Source organism: Fundulus heteroclitus, unplaced genomic scaffold (genome assembly GCF_011125445.2).
Source record: "Fundulus heteroclitus isolate FHET01 unplaced genomic scaffold, MU-UCD_Fhet_4.1 scaffold_540, whole genome shotgun sequence".
In the NCBI taxonomy this organism is placed as follows: Eukaryota; Metazoa; Chordata; class Actinopteri; order Cyprinodontiformes; family Fundulidae; genus Fundulus; species Fundulus heteroclitus.
In genome coordinates this window covers 50,343-66,709 of record NW_023396968.1, presented here as the reverse complement: position 1 = coordinate 66,709, position 16,367 = coordinate 50,343, and the positions used below count along the sequence as shown (strand labels likewise).

General features: G+C 37.9%; 1 protein-coding gene across 1 annotated transcript in view; it reads right to left on the bottom strand.

The window, feature by feature from the left end:
- The window catches only part of LOC118561049 (uncharacterized protein C20orf194-like), a gene marked incomplete at its 3' end in the record, with an annotated part of 28,010 nt that extends 13,779 nt beyond the window's left edge, over window positions 1–14,231 (bottom strand). Inside the window, exons 1-21 of the mRNA XM_036132797.1 lie at window positions 14,076–14,231; window positions 12,317–12,396; window positions 11,934–12,059; window positions 11,721–11,845; window positions 9,788–9,884; window positions 9,130–9,236; window positions 8,942–9,019; window positions 6,634–6,735; window positions 6,287–6,342; window positions 6,055–6,190; window positions 4,647–4,728; window positions 2,001–2,037; window positions 1,809–1,893; window positions 1,655–1,731; window positions 1,522–1,566; window positions 1,328–1,373; window positions 1,110–1,221; window positions 801–871; window positions 638–685; window positions 429–519; window positions 217–320 (exon numbers count right to left, since the gene is read on the bottom strand). Of these exons, the coding sequence (XP_035988690.1) occupies window positions 217–320; window positions 429–519; window positions 638–685; window positions 801–871; window positions 1,110–1,221; window positions 1,328–1,373; window positions 1,522–1,566; window positions 1,655–1,731; window positions 1,809–1,893; window positions 2,001–2,037; window positions 4,647–4,728; window positions 6,055–6,190; window positions 6,287–6,342; window positions 6,634–6,735; window positions 8,942–9,019; window positions 9,130–9,236; window positions 9,788–9,884; window positions 11,721–11,845; window positions 11,934–12,059; window positions 12,317–12,396; window positions 14,076–14,131 (1,761 nt within the window). The remainder of the gene's footprint in view (window positions 1–216; window positions 321–428; window positions 520–637; window positions 686–800; window positions 872–1,109; window positions 1,222–1,327; window positions 1,374–1,521; window positions 1,567–1,654; window positions 1,732–1,808; window positions 1,894–2,000; window positions 2,038–4,646; window positions 4,729–6,054; window positions 6,191–6,286; window positions 6,343–6,633; window positions 6,736–8,941; window positions 9,020–9,129; window positions 9,237–9,787; window positions 9,885–11,720; window positions 11,846–11,933; window positions 12,060–12,316; window positions 12,397–14,075) is intronic.
- Window positions 14,232–16,367: the final 2,136 nt, after the last annotated feature.

Below are 16,367 nucleotides of genomic sequence, written 5' to 3'. Positions count from 1 at the left end.
TATATATATATATAAAAAATAGTGTATAATGGTCAGATGGAAGGAAAATGATTTTCCTCAGTTTTAGTATTCTTTACAAGCAAATGTTTCCTTCACTTTACACTTAGGCACCATTTGTGTTTAAGTTTAATGGTTGTGAATACTTTTGCAACCAGAAAAGGTACAAGTAAATGACAATTGGAAATGTAACACAGAAGTCAATAAAAAAATACATACTGGAGCATAAAAGCTGATTTTACGGATGTGATCCTTTGTCAGAGTGATGCATCCTAATTGGGAGTGGATAAACAGGAGTCCCTCAGAGAAGAAAGTGATTTTACCTGCAGTTATACACGAGACAGAAAATGATTTCCTTTGATAAACTGGACTGATATATAATATAAAAATAAACCGAGTCTGAACTTCTGGCACTCGTGTAAGAGGTTCACCTTCCTCAGGTGAGCAGAGATGGCCACTGGAGAACACGTACGCAGAATCTGCTACGGTCAGAGAACCTCCTAGACAGCCACCATCCTCGCTCTGTTTGGGAAACACAATGTTTCACAAGGTTTTTATCTTGTCTACGTTAGTTTACATTGTGAAGAAAGGCTGGGGGAAAAAAATGGAAGTGTCTCGATAATGTGGAGCTTCTACTAACCTTAGTGACATGCAGGGCTTGTTCAGACTGCTTGACGTCAGATTCCATCTATAAACAGGACAATAAAAAAAAAAGCTATTTTTTAATATAAATACACGAGTGAAAAACAAATCGCTGCCAGATTTTAGATTAAACACGGCTGTGTTTTCATCATGCCACGCACCAGCCAGCAGGCGTAGCGAGGAACATTAGCAGTCAGGATGGTGTAGCAGCTGTCTGAGGACACAGTGCCATCTACAGAAACATAATCAGCAAAGCAAAAAAGCAAAAGATGAATGAGAAATGCAACGCTTGATGCAGGAAACAGAGCTATTTTTAGACTAGTTTCTGCTGTGCCACTGTGACTTTTGTCTTTTTCGGCTAACTGTGGCCTGTGGATTCATATTCCTTATTATATAAATCAAATTTCCTTTGTGGATTGAATCAGTAATCTATTCTAATAAGACTCAATCTAATCTAATCAAAACTGTACCTCTCTGTTGAATGTTGATGCTGGACTCCAGAAAAGAATCAGAGTAGACCACAGTGCCAAAGTCTCCCCTGTTTTCCTCTAGGTCTGGGATGTCGCTGACAATCAGGGAAGCCTTTAAGAAAGCAGAATAAGTAATAATTGTAGAAGCATAAAAAAACACAGGCTATTTCATTGAGATCCTAAAGTCTACTACAGAAAATGGTGGTTTTGTAACTTACGGTTTTGACTAGATAACGGCTGTCTTCATCAGCCAGAGGAATTACACTGACAATTGGTGAAAAAAAGCTTATTAGAGCCCAAGTTGCACATTTATAAACAGGATATTGTGAAAACATTGATTTGATAGAAATAAAAATTAAAGGATTGTCAGCGGGCCGGCATAATATCCCGAAAAAAGGGTTGGAAAACTTACATTCCTTGATTATTTGCAGCTTGAATGCTGAATTCACATTTGGACCTGCAGACCAAAAATGTGCAACAAAGAATATTGTTTTAGATCCCACAAAGGATGCTGCAGGAAAAAAGTGATGCGGGTAAATCCCTACCTGAGATGACCTCGATAGTGGCCTAAATTCATCAAGTCCAAGGTCAGAAGAAACGTGTTCACAGCAACATCTTTAGCCTAAAAACGATTGTTTTGATGAGAAACTGTTCATTTTCTAAAGCACAGCATGGAAAAGCAGGGCAGTTTCTACTTGCCTTAGTGAAACTAGAAGTACTACAGTAGCATTTTATTCCAGACAGGACTCCTTGAACAGCAGCAGAATAAATCTGTGACAAAACTCTGAAAACAAAAGAAGAAAAGAGCCGAAACTCAGCATTTTTACATTCTGAAATAAACAACAAAAGACAACAGGAAGATCTATAAAGAGAAAAATAAAAAACACTCACAAGACTTCTGTTTTCTTTTGCTCTGTCGTCTGAATTCCTGTGGGGAAAACATTGCTATGTGAATGGAATACTGCATGTGCTAAAAAGAATAAAAGTGAATTGCTCATATGCAATGCGTATACACATCCGAAAATTCTGGCTACCAAACAAACCCCGGTGTCACTAATTTATGTGGAGTGCAGGTAGTGGACGTGAACATAAGGCTCACAGGCTTTGGTCTTAATAAGCGTGCCTACAATGACCAGTGCACTATGGGCCACGTTCAAAAGCTGTAATATGAACTTTATTGGATTTAACCGTGGCGGAAAAAACATGATTGCAAGGCTCCACTGAGTTCACCCAAAGACAGAAAACAGAAATGCTGTAGTAAACCTCCGTTCACTCTTCACAAGTCCCCGACAGAAAAGAAAGATCCTGACGGACTTAAAGGATGGACTAAGATTTCAAGGTTTCACACGTTTATTGTGTCTAATCTTCATCTATATGTTGCTATCTAATCTGGAAACCGAGGAGGCGGTCAGGCTCAGGTGGGCTGCCCTGTAGGTAATAGCCCACAGAGGAAGAGAGTAGAGAGACAGAACAATCAGCCCGACAGAAATTTTCTTTTGCTTACTGTCACTTTTTAAATAATTCAAATGTGTCCAGGAATAACATAGAAAAGTTGATCAATATAGTATATGAACGCTCCGTGTCTAAATTAGCAGCGCCGTACGCCGTCATATCACTTCACTCACATTAATGTGGCCAAAACAACACTTTATTCAGGGTGATTGGGTTTTAGTGGATTATAAGGCTTCGACAGACTGGCGACCTGTCCAGGGTGTACCCTGGATTTATCAGTGTCCAATCCATGAGATTTTATTTTGTAGTTACACCCTGCTTTAAACATTTGTTCCTCAGCTTTCACAATGCTTTTTGTTCTCTAATGTTCTCTAGCAAATCTCCAAGTCCTTTGCGTCACCAATAGCAGGACTTCATCTACCAATGAGGGGAGTTCTGAAGGGAATTTGCTGCTCAAGATTTCATGTAAGGCTGGTTCCCATGGCCCGATCTCCCCTTCCGACAGATGCTGACTATCGGCACGGCTCTAAAGATAATCTTAAGAGATGTTCTTGCTGTGTGCGGTGTGTTAAGAGTAATCTGGTCCACTCGGTAGAACGTTGGGACCGCTCCGACCTGAAGGATTTTCAGCATGTTGGATTGTCTTGCCCTGATATCCTAGAGTGGGCGGTGTTCCCCGAGGACAAATGAGCAGGCAGCCTGTTAAATGTGATGTGTAGCCAATTAGAAAGAGAGGTGAGGGAAACACCGTAACAAAAAAACCCCCAAAAAAACCTGGTTGCGCTGTCTCCACTCCTTTAACCAGTGCCTTTTCTTTTTATGTTTTTTCTCTGTTAAAATGAGTCCACAAATTATCCCCATTATTCTTCCCCGTCGTCCATTTTTAATTGAACTTGCGTTTAATCTTGAGAGGTTTTGCAAGATTTCCCGTCTGACATCTGAATGCTCCTGAGTGAAATCTGTTTGTGTGTGGTGTGTTATGCGTGCCGTGTGACCTGTTATATCTAAAAATGTTTGTTGTTGCGTGTGGCGTCTCTCAGGCTTTGAAAATCGGCCGACTAATTTAAAACCTTGCTGTGTGGAGCAGCCTTTAGTGGCATCTGTGGCATAAATTGGGCTGAATAAAAAGCATACTCCACTCTTTGAAACTATCTCTGAAAAACAGTTAAAATCACAAATATTTTTCCCCCCTTTCACATATATACCGGTATGCTACTTAGAGTTGGCCAGCTCTAAATCTCACGTCTGTGTTTGTATGTGACAAAATGTTGAAAAAATAAAGGGTATGAATACATTTGTAAGACACTGCATATTAGCTCTATTAAAAAAAAAAAAGCAACATAATACTCTCTGGCAGTTTTCTGTGATGATTTAATTCAGTGATGTCAATACTTTTCGTACTTGGAGTATATATTTAAAAAAAATATTACAAAAAGTTATAATGTGTTTTTGTTTGTTTTTATCTAATAAAAAATAAAAAATAAAATAACTCATCAGATAAAGTAGTGAGATTATTTTATAGAACAGAAACAAGATAACAGAAGATGTAAAACTTAGAAGATTTTACATATTTGCCTTATTCCTTTAGGGTTCCATAAGAAAAAAAAAAGAACAGGATTTGGAGACAGACTTTCTTTGAAAACACTATCTATAATGAGTCAAGTTTAAGAAATTAAGATTTGGCGGTGCCAAAGACGGATTTGATTAAAAATCCCACCATAGATGTGGTTCCATTTACATGTGGTTAGAGACCAACACATTTTCCTAGTATAAAGATTTTAGTTAGTCCTAATTTTGCCCAAATTAAAAAGAAATGGTCCCCAACTATATCAACCCTCTGTGCTGATTATCTGTATTTGTACCATTCTTAAAGTGCAGTCAGGGTCTGCAAATGGGCCCTGGTCCACTCTTTTGAGTGAAGGTCCTGATTTAAAACGTTCGGTATTGAAGCAGTTTATAAAAAGACTCGCTTCACTTTACAGACTAATTTTCACTTAAATACAAGAAAATCCATAAATCTTTTAAAAATATGCATTTCATGAATATTAACTAAAAGACTTGCTTATTTCATTAAGTGAACCTCACCAAGATATGGGGTATGAGTAGTCCCAAAGAAATATGTTCGTGAACAGGCTAAAGGTCCTTTGGGAGCCACACACTGTAGAATCTAGGAGAGAAACAGTTTTGTTTCAAACATAAGGCAGAGGCAGGTCAGACTAGCAGCGCATTAGAAGCTTTAAAACTAGCATCAGCAATTATTTGTGCGCAATGAGAGAAAGTGTTTAGGAAATGTGCAACACACCTTGTTGTTCCATACTACCTCACCAGATGGTGCTGCAGTCTCTTTTTCTCTTATTTCATTAATATGATTTGGTCAGATGATAAATTACAGTTTTTATTGATTGCTTTGACGCAGCAGTCAACTCAAAACCCACATTTTTCAAAACAGTTAACGCAGAGGCCTAAACAGTGGCAACAATGGTCAAAATTACACATTTTGTTTGCAAAAGGCTCCAACTCTGCCAAAACATTTAAAATATGAACCAAAAGCAAATTTTGCCCTCAAACAACACAACCTGCACACAAATGTTTGAGCCCTTCCAATCATTCGTTACACAAGGGGCAACAAAATACAAAATACTGCACTAAATGTGAATCAATGCGGCAATGCTGGTCATTGTAGCCAATGACTGTACGCAGCTTACATGTCAGTGTCATTTGCAGTCAAATTTGTTGTTGCTTTGAGGAAGGGCATCTGCTCATAGGGGCAGGTGATCATTTACTTTCCATCTCCATGCACTAAAGAATTCCTCTAAAGGAATAGATAGAGATGTACGTATATACTGTATAGCAGCAATACCTGTTCTCTAGTCGAAAAACTCTTACAATGGAAGCAACCGTGTTTCTATTGAGAAAAGTCTGGAATCTTTGTCCAGCCTCTCTAAGTGAAAGGCCATGATTTACCACATGATCATAGTTGCCTACATTTCATCTGTAACTTCAGCCCTTCCAGCTACACCTCCACCTCACACATGGACTCCTCTTCCTCATAATCTTCTTCCCCCTGACCCATCTACCTTTTACTCTGACTCTCATCTGCCTTAGACCATCCATGCTTGCAAAGAACAACACACAACATGGCACCTTTTACATAAAGCCTGCAAACTGACTGCAAATTGAAAAAATGTGTAAAGAAGTGTCAATCAGGTGCTTCAGTGATTTCATTCTGATCAAGAAGTTTCTAAGAGCTTGGAACATATGGTTTCTGTTTGGCTACCACAGCTAAAGCAATGCTCTGCTGAGGTGGTGATGATGAAAACTGAGAGGTTGCCAGTTTCTTCAAACAGGTCAAAGCAACCAATAAAAACTGTAATGTGGTTTTAAATGCTGGATTTTGGTTATATCTTCTAAGCTGAACAAGTGTCCAACTGATTAGGAATCCCAGTAATCAGTGTGTTGGCTTGCAGTGATTTCCCACACTGCTGCTACTCACCATGTTTTTGGCTGTAGAACCTTGAGGCCCTGTGTTGCGAACCTGATGACTCTCTGAAGGAAAGTTGAACGAAATGTTCTCCAGATCCTCTGAGGATGAGTGCTTTCCAAAGAGCACAAAGGGCTGCCGACTTTTACTGACAAGAAAACAAAACCATTTTCCCCCATCAATTAGTTTATAGGAGCACAGATGAGCTGGATATTTAGTATTTAGAAAATTTTATAAAATATACCTTTTATCTGAGATGTTGTTAGAAATCAGCCCGTGAGAATAAAAAGTACGGAAAGCCTGTGAATGGATGATAAAGCCTTTTATATCATACAGGTATACTGGTACTGACATGCCAAACATCTTTAATTAATTAATCTTTTACAAAGTGTAGAATTAATAAGCAGATTAGAGCTGACTGAGCCTGACCAAAAGGGTAATATTACCTCCAGTCAGAGGGAATGTGTTAAAATGAAATAATTTTCACTTAACTGTATATTAGCATTTCCTGCTAACACTTGCTAACTAATGGCTAAACGGCAGTTTATTGTCATTTGAAGATTTAATAGAACAAAGTGCTGATTTACAAACCTCTCCTGCCTGTGCCTCAGAGAGATCCAAGATGGAGAGATGACTCTCGAGGTCGATGCTGGAGAAGAAGCTACTCCACTGCTTTTCAAAGATTCCCAAGTCCTTAAATCCAACAAGCACCACATTAATCACACTGCATTAGAGTCCGATACTACAATTTCAAACACGATACTGGGAGGAAGAAAAATACTCTATACTTGATATTTTCAATACGCCTGCAACATTTTTCAGAGGCACAGGGTTCTTTCTGATAAGCAGCATTAAAAAGAGATTCATAATATGAAAACCTGAACTTTCACACATTAACTTTTGTAACTAGGGTAAAACTAAAACATAGGGGACAGTACTATGAAGTATCCAAACTGACAGAATTAGAAATAAAAGCAGAAATATCTACATGCCCCAACAAATAAACCAACACATGCAAGATGTACTGAATGATTAATTTTTAAAAAATGAGAAAAAAAAAGAGATTTATTAATATGTCTTTGTTTAAAATATTCCATTTATTTCATTAATTTTATTGACCATTTTTATTCTCTATTTCCAACGTATTATTTATTGAAGCATTTCTTTTTTCCTTACAGGTTCTTCTGCGCCTGCTTGCACTAAGCCCCCGAAAACAACCAGAGACGGAGTCGAAGATGAGCACCGAGCAGATGGAGTGGAGTTTGTCAAAGTTGAGCGTGTGAGATTTAAACACACACACCAGTGTCACTGAACAAACACTCAGTATAAAACTATAGTTCTGGCTGAACGGAGCTGTCACCTTTCTTCTGATTGGTCAATTCTAAAGGAGCTGACCCAACGACAGACAGCCCAACTAATTTGAAAAATGAAGTAGAAATGCAATGTAATGTAAAAACAGAGGCAGAAAAATGTGAAAAAAAAAACACAACATGGAAATAAAAAGGCTTATGGGAAAAAAAAACAAATTAAGAAATTTCAAGACGGAAATAAAAGAAAAGACATCTATACATAAAACAACAAGATGGAAAAAAACTGATTAAAAACAAATGTTTAAATAAAAGCGCTGGAAGGAAATTAAGAAAAAAAGAAGGTTAATAAATCATAAAAGGGGTTAAAGTAAATATAAATGGGATATTTAAAAAAAGAGTTATATAAAACACTTTATTAATCAATACATTTTAAATGTAATGTTTTATTTATTGGCCCATTTATATATTTCTTCTTTACAGAAATATATAATTTAAATGTCACTTAATAGATGGATCTGGTGCATACCAAACCACTTTGGATCTGGTTAATCCAAATGATCAGCAGCAGCCCTGCACAGTTTCTGTCTTCAGATGTATTCTTCAGTGATCACCTACAGCAGCAAGGTAGGCAACTGCTGGTTCCCATTTTTTTTCCTCCTCTAATGGCCAGCTTTAGTGTAGCTCCACCATAGCCTGTTTTTTTTTAATAAATCAGCCAAATTAGTCTTCAGTAACAGAGGCAGCGCACTGGTCGTTTTATTGCGTCACCAGTAGCAGACAGAGCCGTCAGCTGATGAACATCTTCCCACACTGACTTCCACCACAGTAGAAAGGTGCGTTGTGTGGTGCAGAACTGCCGATCCTTTAAGCGCATCTGGCAGGTGGAGCTCAGACTGACAGAACCCCGTCACTGGGCTATCCCTGTCCATCAAGCTAATAACAGTTAGCGTTAGCTTATGCTGTCTGGGAGCTTTACTACTTCGCTGCTGGAGACACGAGCTTTACTGGCCTTTTTATTTTGCCTTCAAATATCAATGTTGTATTATCAGCTTGGCATGTGGCTCTGTTAAGCACGCAGTTTTTCTAGTCCATCTGCCTTATAGGGAATGTTCCTCCAGGAATGTTTGTGTTTATCCTATCAATAAAGACGGCCGCATATTTTTATCTGGCTGTTCTCCACAAGTTATAGCAGAGTTTAAAACTTCCAGCTGCAGCTCATTATTTTGGTCAGGTGAGCGGCTGCAGGGAGGCAACAGGCTGAGTATCCCTGTGTGATGCTGTCAGACGAAGTGAGACGATTTGGTCGAACATGAAGGACTTAGTTTATATCGATTTTGACACAAATCAATGTCTTTCAATAGCTAAATTTTATATTGTCGATACTTTCGGGGCAAATAAAAAAAAAAAAAAACTCCTCGTATGACTACAAACAAACTGAAATCATAAAAATAAACAAGGTGAACACATTTCATTATCTTCTCCAGCTAGCTTGTGTTGATGAAAGTAACAGACTTATGAATATTTTAGGTAAAGGTCATGACGGCCTGGTATATGGAAGGTGCATAGTGTAAAATCAAACATAATCTTACCTCCGCTAAGAGATTATCCAGAGACACTGGATCAAGTCTGTTGTAAACCTGCCACAGCTTCTCACTCATATCCACTATCTGTATAATTAAGGAACAGCAGGGGACAAGAAGTAAAATATCACACAAGCATTATACATCATCTGCTGATTTTTTGAATTTTTAGCTTTTTGACTTTGTTTTATGTGTACCTTGTATTTGATGGTAAAAAAGCTTCCTCCACCTATACCTTCAAGGGCAAACGCTTGAATCAGGGGCCACTTTTCCACCACAAACACATCAAACTTCTGGATGTGCCCTTCAAAATCAACAACAGTAAATGGGTTATTATTGCTGCTGTTTTCATAATCACACAGTGATAGTATTTGGTGACAAATTAGGCCATGTTATCTGTGCTAAAGCATTTTCCGTTTATCTGTTTCATCTTCCTTTATCCAAATAAATCTCATTGAGAATAGGGACGCAAGCAAATAACCAACTTCAATTACCGGTAATTGTTTATTAATGGACTACTAGATCAAAGTTTGTTCCATCCGACTGACTGAAAACATCCGCTTATGGGATTTTATATGATAGACAAACAAAGAAGTGCTTCATAGTGAAGTGGAAGGAAAATGATACATAACTTTCTATATTTTTTATTTCAAAAACGCAGCACAAGCAAATTGGTCAATTCCACACATCTGGGCTATATTTAGCAATTACATACAATTAGGTAAGTTTATGCAACAAAATGTGAAAAAAAAAAATTAACAGGTATGAAAACCTTACAAGGCACTGTAGGTAGAAATCCTCCAACAAAGCGTGTGAAATTAATGACTGTGGGGATTAAAATGTGATGGTACACACCTTGGGAGCTGTGAGCAACTCCAATACGCTGGCAGTCCTGCACCATTGTGACAAAGCTGGAGATTTTGAATTCCTCTGCGGCTTCTTCATCTTCATACTGTCAGGGAAGGTGGGAGAATTACAGCAAACAGAATTTATTTGGAGGACACAGAATGGCGTCGGAGGCTCAGTGATCAATTCCAGCTTTTTGGAGTAAACCACTTATTGACTAATGCAGGGTTCTCACCACTGCATTTCAGCATAAGGGCCCGTTGCACTGTCAGTTTTCAAAAATTAAGCTGAAAACGGTCTAATTAACGGCTTATTGGCTCACATCTGGGCTCCCTTTACACAGGGTTTCCCACACTGACATGTCTCCTCCCTGCACCCTGCATACCTGATGCTAATAAAGAGCTGCTGCTGCAAGTTTTAAAGTCTGCTAACATGTGGAAATAAGCCAGAAGAAAACATGCGACAAGATAAACACAAAAACTGTTGTTCGCAGGAACTTTCCCAGGCAGGCAGACAAAGAAGATGTAAATATGTAAATATTGTAAATATATGTTTTAGTCTAGTCTCTTTTTTGCTATGAAACTGTTGCACTAAATGGTTACCTGATTACCACACAGTTTAAATCACTTATTCACCTTGTTTAATGCGTGTGCTCTGATTACTATCTTTTTGGTAAAATTAGGATTTGTCCTTGTCACCACCTTAGTCTAATTTGTCTATTTGTTCATATATTTGTGACCCAGGCTGTAGAAGAGGTTTCAGCAAGACAACAAAGTTATTAAAGATAGTGATTAAGTGTGTTCGGAGCTAAACATGACCTTTATAAAATGATTTATGAAATTTAACACACCACTACATAAAACAAACTGTACCAAAAAGACGGTTATCAGAGGCACACGAAGTGAACGAGTAAAGCTGTTAAGGGAAATATTTTAGTACTACAGTTTCAGAGACAAAAAAAAGACTACTTTATTACTAAAACTTAATTACGTGACGAGGCAGCAGCTGAGATGTGCCTGTGAGACAGCGCTGAGGGAACCAGGAACCCTCATAGCAGCTCTCAGTGCTGCTTCAATACAGTCATTCCAGAACGACTGGTGCTTTCAGTAACGTTTCATATTTAAAGTCATTTCAACCCTGGATTATGGATAGTATAAGTGTGCAAATATAGGCTATACATAATATAGGGTAAATATACCCCATATGCTTTACATCGTTTTACCATATATTTAAAAAAACTGAAAAAAAAAGAAAAATTTAATCCAAAGGTGTGGCGGCTTTTATTTTGCCATGACAGTGCAAAATATATTTATTCATTATAACGTTATATATATATATATATATATATATATATATATATATATATATATATATATATATATATATATATATATATATATATATATATATATATATATATATATATATATATATATATATATATATATGCCTGTGGGCTCCCTTGCCTCTTCTCGTTCACTCATCGTGCGCGCATGTGCAATATCGTACATCCAGTTACATGGTCTTGTAGATATAAACAAAAGCTCTTTGCTTACTAACAAAAGGAGCAAAAACAAAGTGCAAAAAACAGAAATAAAATATAATAAGCCAACAGGGCACAATCATTTAATTTGAAAACCTTTGTATGCAACCATAGAGAGCTACTGGCACAGAAATGCGTAAATTCATAGTATGTGGATAGGACCCTTTAAGGACAAAAAACCCAAAACAATGACATTAAAAAAAAACAATTATTAAATTGTGGAATTTCAGCCTTGTAAAAAATAGCTGGAACTATTGTTTTTACTCATAAACCTTTGAAGGATTGTGACCAAGGCTTAAAGATTCTTGATATGGTTCATCTGTGTCTGGTTTAAAACTGCCTGGGAACTATAAAACCTTAACAAATGATGTACCAGTAGAGGAAGAAAAGTGTTTTTACCTCCTCCTCTGTCATGCAGTAGAGATGCAGGTTCCTCCAGTGTGATACATACGGCAATAGGTAACTATAGTTCACTGGGTTGCAGTATAGATGAACACACTCTGCCTTTATCAGCATGATCACGTCTGACAAGTCAAGACAAGCAATGGTTCAAACGTAGATTCAAATCTAGAACCAGCAGAACAACATGACTGAACAATTAAAAAAACTCACCGTCCAGCATTTCTTCGGGAAAGTCATCAAGCGCATGCTCCAGGTTTGGTTGATTCCATTCGTATAGCCCATAAAAGAGGTATTTTGCCAGCTCTGTGCATCCCTCGTTATATCTGCTGTCTATCCCTGTTTTAGTCAAAAAGATGTTACCATTTGTTGGCTTTGGAATGAGTGCTTTCTATTCCATTTATTTGTATAGCAACAATTCACAACACATGTCATCTCAACGCCATTTACAAAGTCATTTCCCTCGGATCATACATCCATTCCAACTGATCCCAGTTATCAAACAATGCAGTCAAGTTCAGTTTATTGCCAAATTAGTTATAGTGTCCTTATAACAATGTACTACTTTGTAAAAAAAAGTGTAGATCTTAACATACCAAGAGAGCACAAGATGCCGTCAGGAGTGACTGAGCCTCCTTCACAGAGCAGGGCTTGAACTTGACGCAGGCGAGAGCAACTGAAAAACAGAAGAAAAAAAAACATAACATTTCGTTTATCGTTTCCTATCTCTGCACAAGTCGAAATTTAGACACAAGTAGTAGCTGGAACTGTTTTTGCCACTATTCCAGATTTTTATAATTCTTCATAAGGACCATGCAATATCTTTAGGCTTTTTCCCCCCGGGAATTCTAGTTAGAATATTGTTTAGGATAAGATACAACGCCTTGCAAGAGTATTCATAGTCATTGATTTTTTTTTTCCGCATTTTGTCACATTATGAGCACAAAAGTCAATGTATCTTATTGGGATTTTGTGTGATAGACCAAAACAAAGTGGCACATTGTTTTAAAATTGAAAGAAAATTACTGTATATATGGCTCGTTTTTTTTTTTTTTTTTTTTTTTTTTTACAATCAAACATGTGTGCCTTTGCAACAAACCAACAGCCTTCAGAGGTCACCTTAGCAGTAAAATCCCCGTTTCTAATTTCAATTCAGGTTAAATCCAGAGGCTCTGTGGAGGCCGCATAGGTTTGTTAGACAAAAAGCATAATGAAAGCCGAGAAGCACAGCACACAGGTCAGAGATACAGTTGTGGAGAGCTTTTCAACCAGAGTTACTTAAAAAAAAAAAAAAAGCCCGAGGTTTGGACATGTTTCAGAGCAATGTTTCATCATAATAATTCATCAAGTTAAAATGGACAACAAATCTAACAAGATACATCTTTCTTCTTTACTGACAACAAGCCACTGATAGCAAGCCAAGATGTCCAAAATAACTGGAACTGCAGAGATCAACAGTTCAGGTGGGAAAATCATTTGACAAGGTAATTATCACCCCTGCATTTCATAAATCTGGCCTTTATGGCCTGTTGGAAGAAAACCAAAAGACTGACCACAAAGCAAGTAAAGAACAAGTATGGGAACATTTGAAAGAAGGTATTCAGGTCAGATCAGACCAACATTAAAAGTCTGAACTGCATACAGACACTGCACTGCCATCCACAAACACTCTGAAACAAGGCCACTGTAAAACATGGTGGAGGTAGCATTATGGTGTGTGTGGGTGTTTTTCTTCTGCAGGGAAGGAGAAACTGGTTACCATTAGGAGATGGAGCAGTATACAGGGCAATAATGCAATCCCCCCCCCCCCCCCCCCCCCCCCAAAAAAAATGGTTCTGTAATGCGAGGGTCTAGGGGAGCTGAACACAAATGCACGCCACACTTTGTTTGTAAGTTAATTTGAAACCATGTATCAGTTACCTTTAGCTTCAGAACTATTCGCTACTTAAGTTGGTTTAACACATTATAATTCCAATAAAATACAAAGAAGTTGGTTGCTTGTAACGTCACACAACAAAACAAAACGTTTAAGGGCAATGTATCTTTTTGCAAGTTGTCTTTTTGGGCGATTATTCGTACTGTACATAAACCAAACAAAATCATCAAATATTAGGTGAATGAGATATTAGCCTATATTTTATTATTTTTATGTGCCTTTACTTGCATGTTGGGTATATAGAGCATACAGACGTAATCATTTTTATTCCCATAGCCGTTAATATTCATTAACATCGATGCTATTCGTGTTCTAACTGACAGCGGGTAGAGCTAACGTTAGCCAGGCTAGCTTGGTAGCTGCAGTGAGAGTTTTTTTTTTCTTTTTCTTCCATAAACACAGCTCGATATAAACTGTACCTGACAGCGGGGTTAACTCCGGACAATTTCCCGTTTACTCTCCGTATACCGGCCATAGCTGTGCTTGTCACGGTGCATACAAAAACGAACACCGACGGCTTTTAACGTTTTCGGGCCGGGTTAGTGCATATTCCTCTCCATCACCCTGGAGAACGTCCACACAAGATGGCATAGCAACGGAGCGAACCATTCGACGCACGGGGGTGTGGGGAAAACACGGTTTTGCTAATTGTGTGTGAAAAATCCCGTTTTTTTTTCACTACAGTTAATTTTAACGATTGCTTAATGTAATGTCTCCAGATTAAATTTTAAATTAAATACTGAAACAAAATGTCTTGGTTAACTTGAACATGAAAAATGTCCAACAATTTATTTCGTGGTATGTTCCTTTAAGGGGCCGTTTTGTCAGCTGCAGGGATCAGCGCACAGCTGGGGATGATGGTGCAATCCCTCAGTAACAAGCAACAATTGATGACATCATTCACTCCCAAAGAGATAGAACTCCTCTTATAATGCAGACACAGAATATTATTACTGTTTATTAGATATTATTCAGTGTTTTGCTGTGGTTTGGTAATTGTAAAGTAAATAGAGTTAGGTGGAAAAGAATTATCTATCTGTTTGCACATGATTCTCTTCTTTCACACAAGTAAAATTCCTCTTTGGATCTTTTGCTCTTTAGGTACAGTAGGTTTCAAGCAATGGAGCTGTATTCTCTTGTAAATCCGGCACTGAATACAGCTTAATGAATAAATCTTGCAACTATTAATTATGTGGTTTGCAAAAGTATTAATTTACCTTTAACTTTTTCAAGTTTCATCACATTTCAACAACTAACTTGACCACATCTTAAAGGGATTTTAGTAGATAGACCAACACAATTTGGTCATAGTGTTAGAGTGGAAAGAAAATGCGACGTGAATTTCAAATCTTTGCACAAATAGAATCTTAAAAAGGGCAGCATGTATTTGTATTCAGATCCCCTGCCAGGTCTGGCCAGTTTCCCTGTCCTTGCTGTAAAGACAACCCCAGTGCATGACGATCTGACTACCATTTATCACCGTTTCAATGGTGTATTCAGTGTAATGGGCGGTAATGGGTACACGGTGTTTTACATGTAAGCCAAAAAGTTACATTTTGGTCTCGTATGACCAGAGCACCTTCTTCTACGTGTTATATCCCTCTCATGGCTTGTGGCAAATGGGACTGATCATTGCTTCCTCACAACTTTGGTTTTCTTATTGCCACTATTCTATAAAGGTCCAATTTATAGAGTAATTTATAGAGTTTATAGAGTAAAAGAACTGTTGACAATTCCCCCATGTGAGCTGCAGCCCCAGCAGAGTTTTTGCGGCCCATCCAGAGCAATCATTGGCCTTCTGACTGCTTCTCTGATCATGGCTCTCCTTGCCCAGCCTGTCAGTGTAGGTAGACAGGCTTGCTAGGTTTGCAGATGTGCCATGCTCTGTGAAACTTCCAAAAATGTAAATATATTTTTGAATAAAACCTTGGGTTAAACATGCCAACAACTCTGCCTTTAGTGTCTGCGCTGTGTTCCTTGCAATTTATAATGCTTCTTGTTTACTACACTCTCTGAGAAACCTCAAGGGCAGTCACAGAAAGCAACTCTAGTGGACCCTATTCACTAACTAGGTGAAATCCGAATGTGATTAGTAAGATTGGATTTTATTTAGGGGTATTAGAGTAAATAGGGCTGAATATGAATGCACATCACACTTTTAAGATTTTAATTTTTAAATGCTGAAATCTGTGCACTACTTTGTATTGGTCTGGTGCCGGAAATCCTGATAAAATCCCCAGAATGTTGTGTTTACATGACAAAATAACAAAAAGTGCAAGGAGTAGGAATACTTTTGCAAAAGGCAATGTACCAAGAAATAAATGACACACACTGTGTTAAAATGGGAGTTTGTTTGTGCTAACAAGCACGAGGAAGATTCACACTCTGTAAGGTTTGCATGCGTGGTATGCACTTCCTTGATACGAACAATAGAAATAGGTGGAATCAGGAAGACTTGTTTGTTACAGAGCCAGAGTATCCAGTTTCAGGTGTCCCTTTAGACAGACTCATCTATAAAAGACATGACACAAGGTGAGTTGCTTCTGCGTTATTTGTGTATTGCTAATCTTTTTTTTTATATATTTGTAATTTAATTTAGAAACAAAACATATTCTAACAAAAGGCTCCTCAAAATGCAGCTACTTATCTAGATTGGACTTACACTTACTGAGATGTTGATATGCTCTTATTGACAGACGGGGTACCCAGCT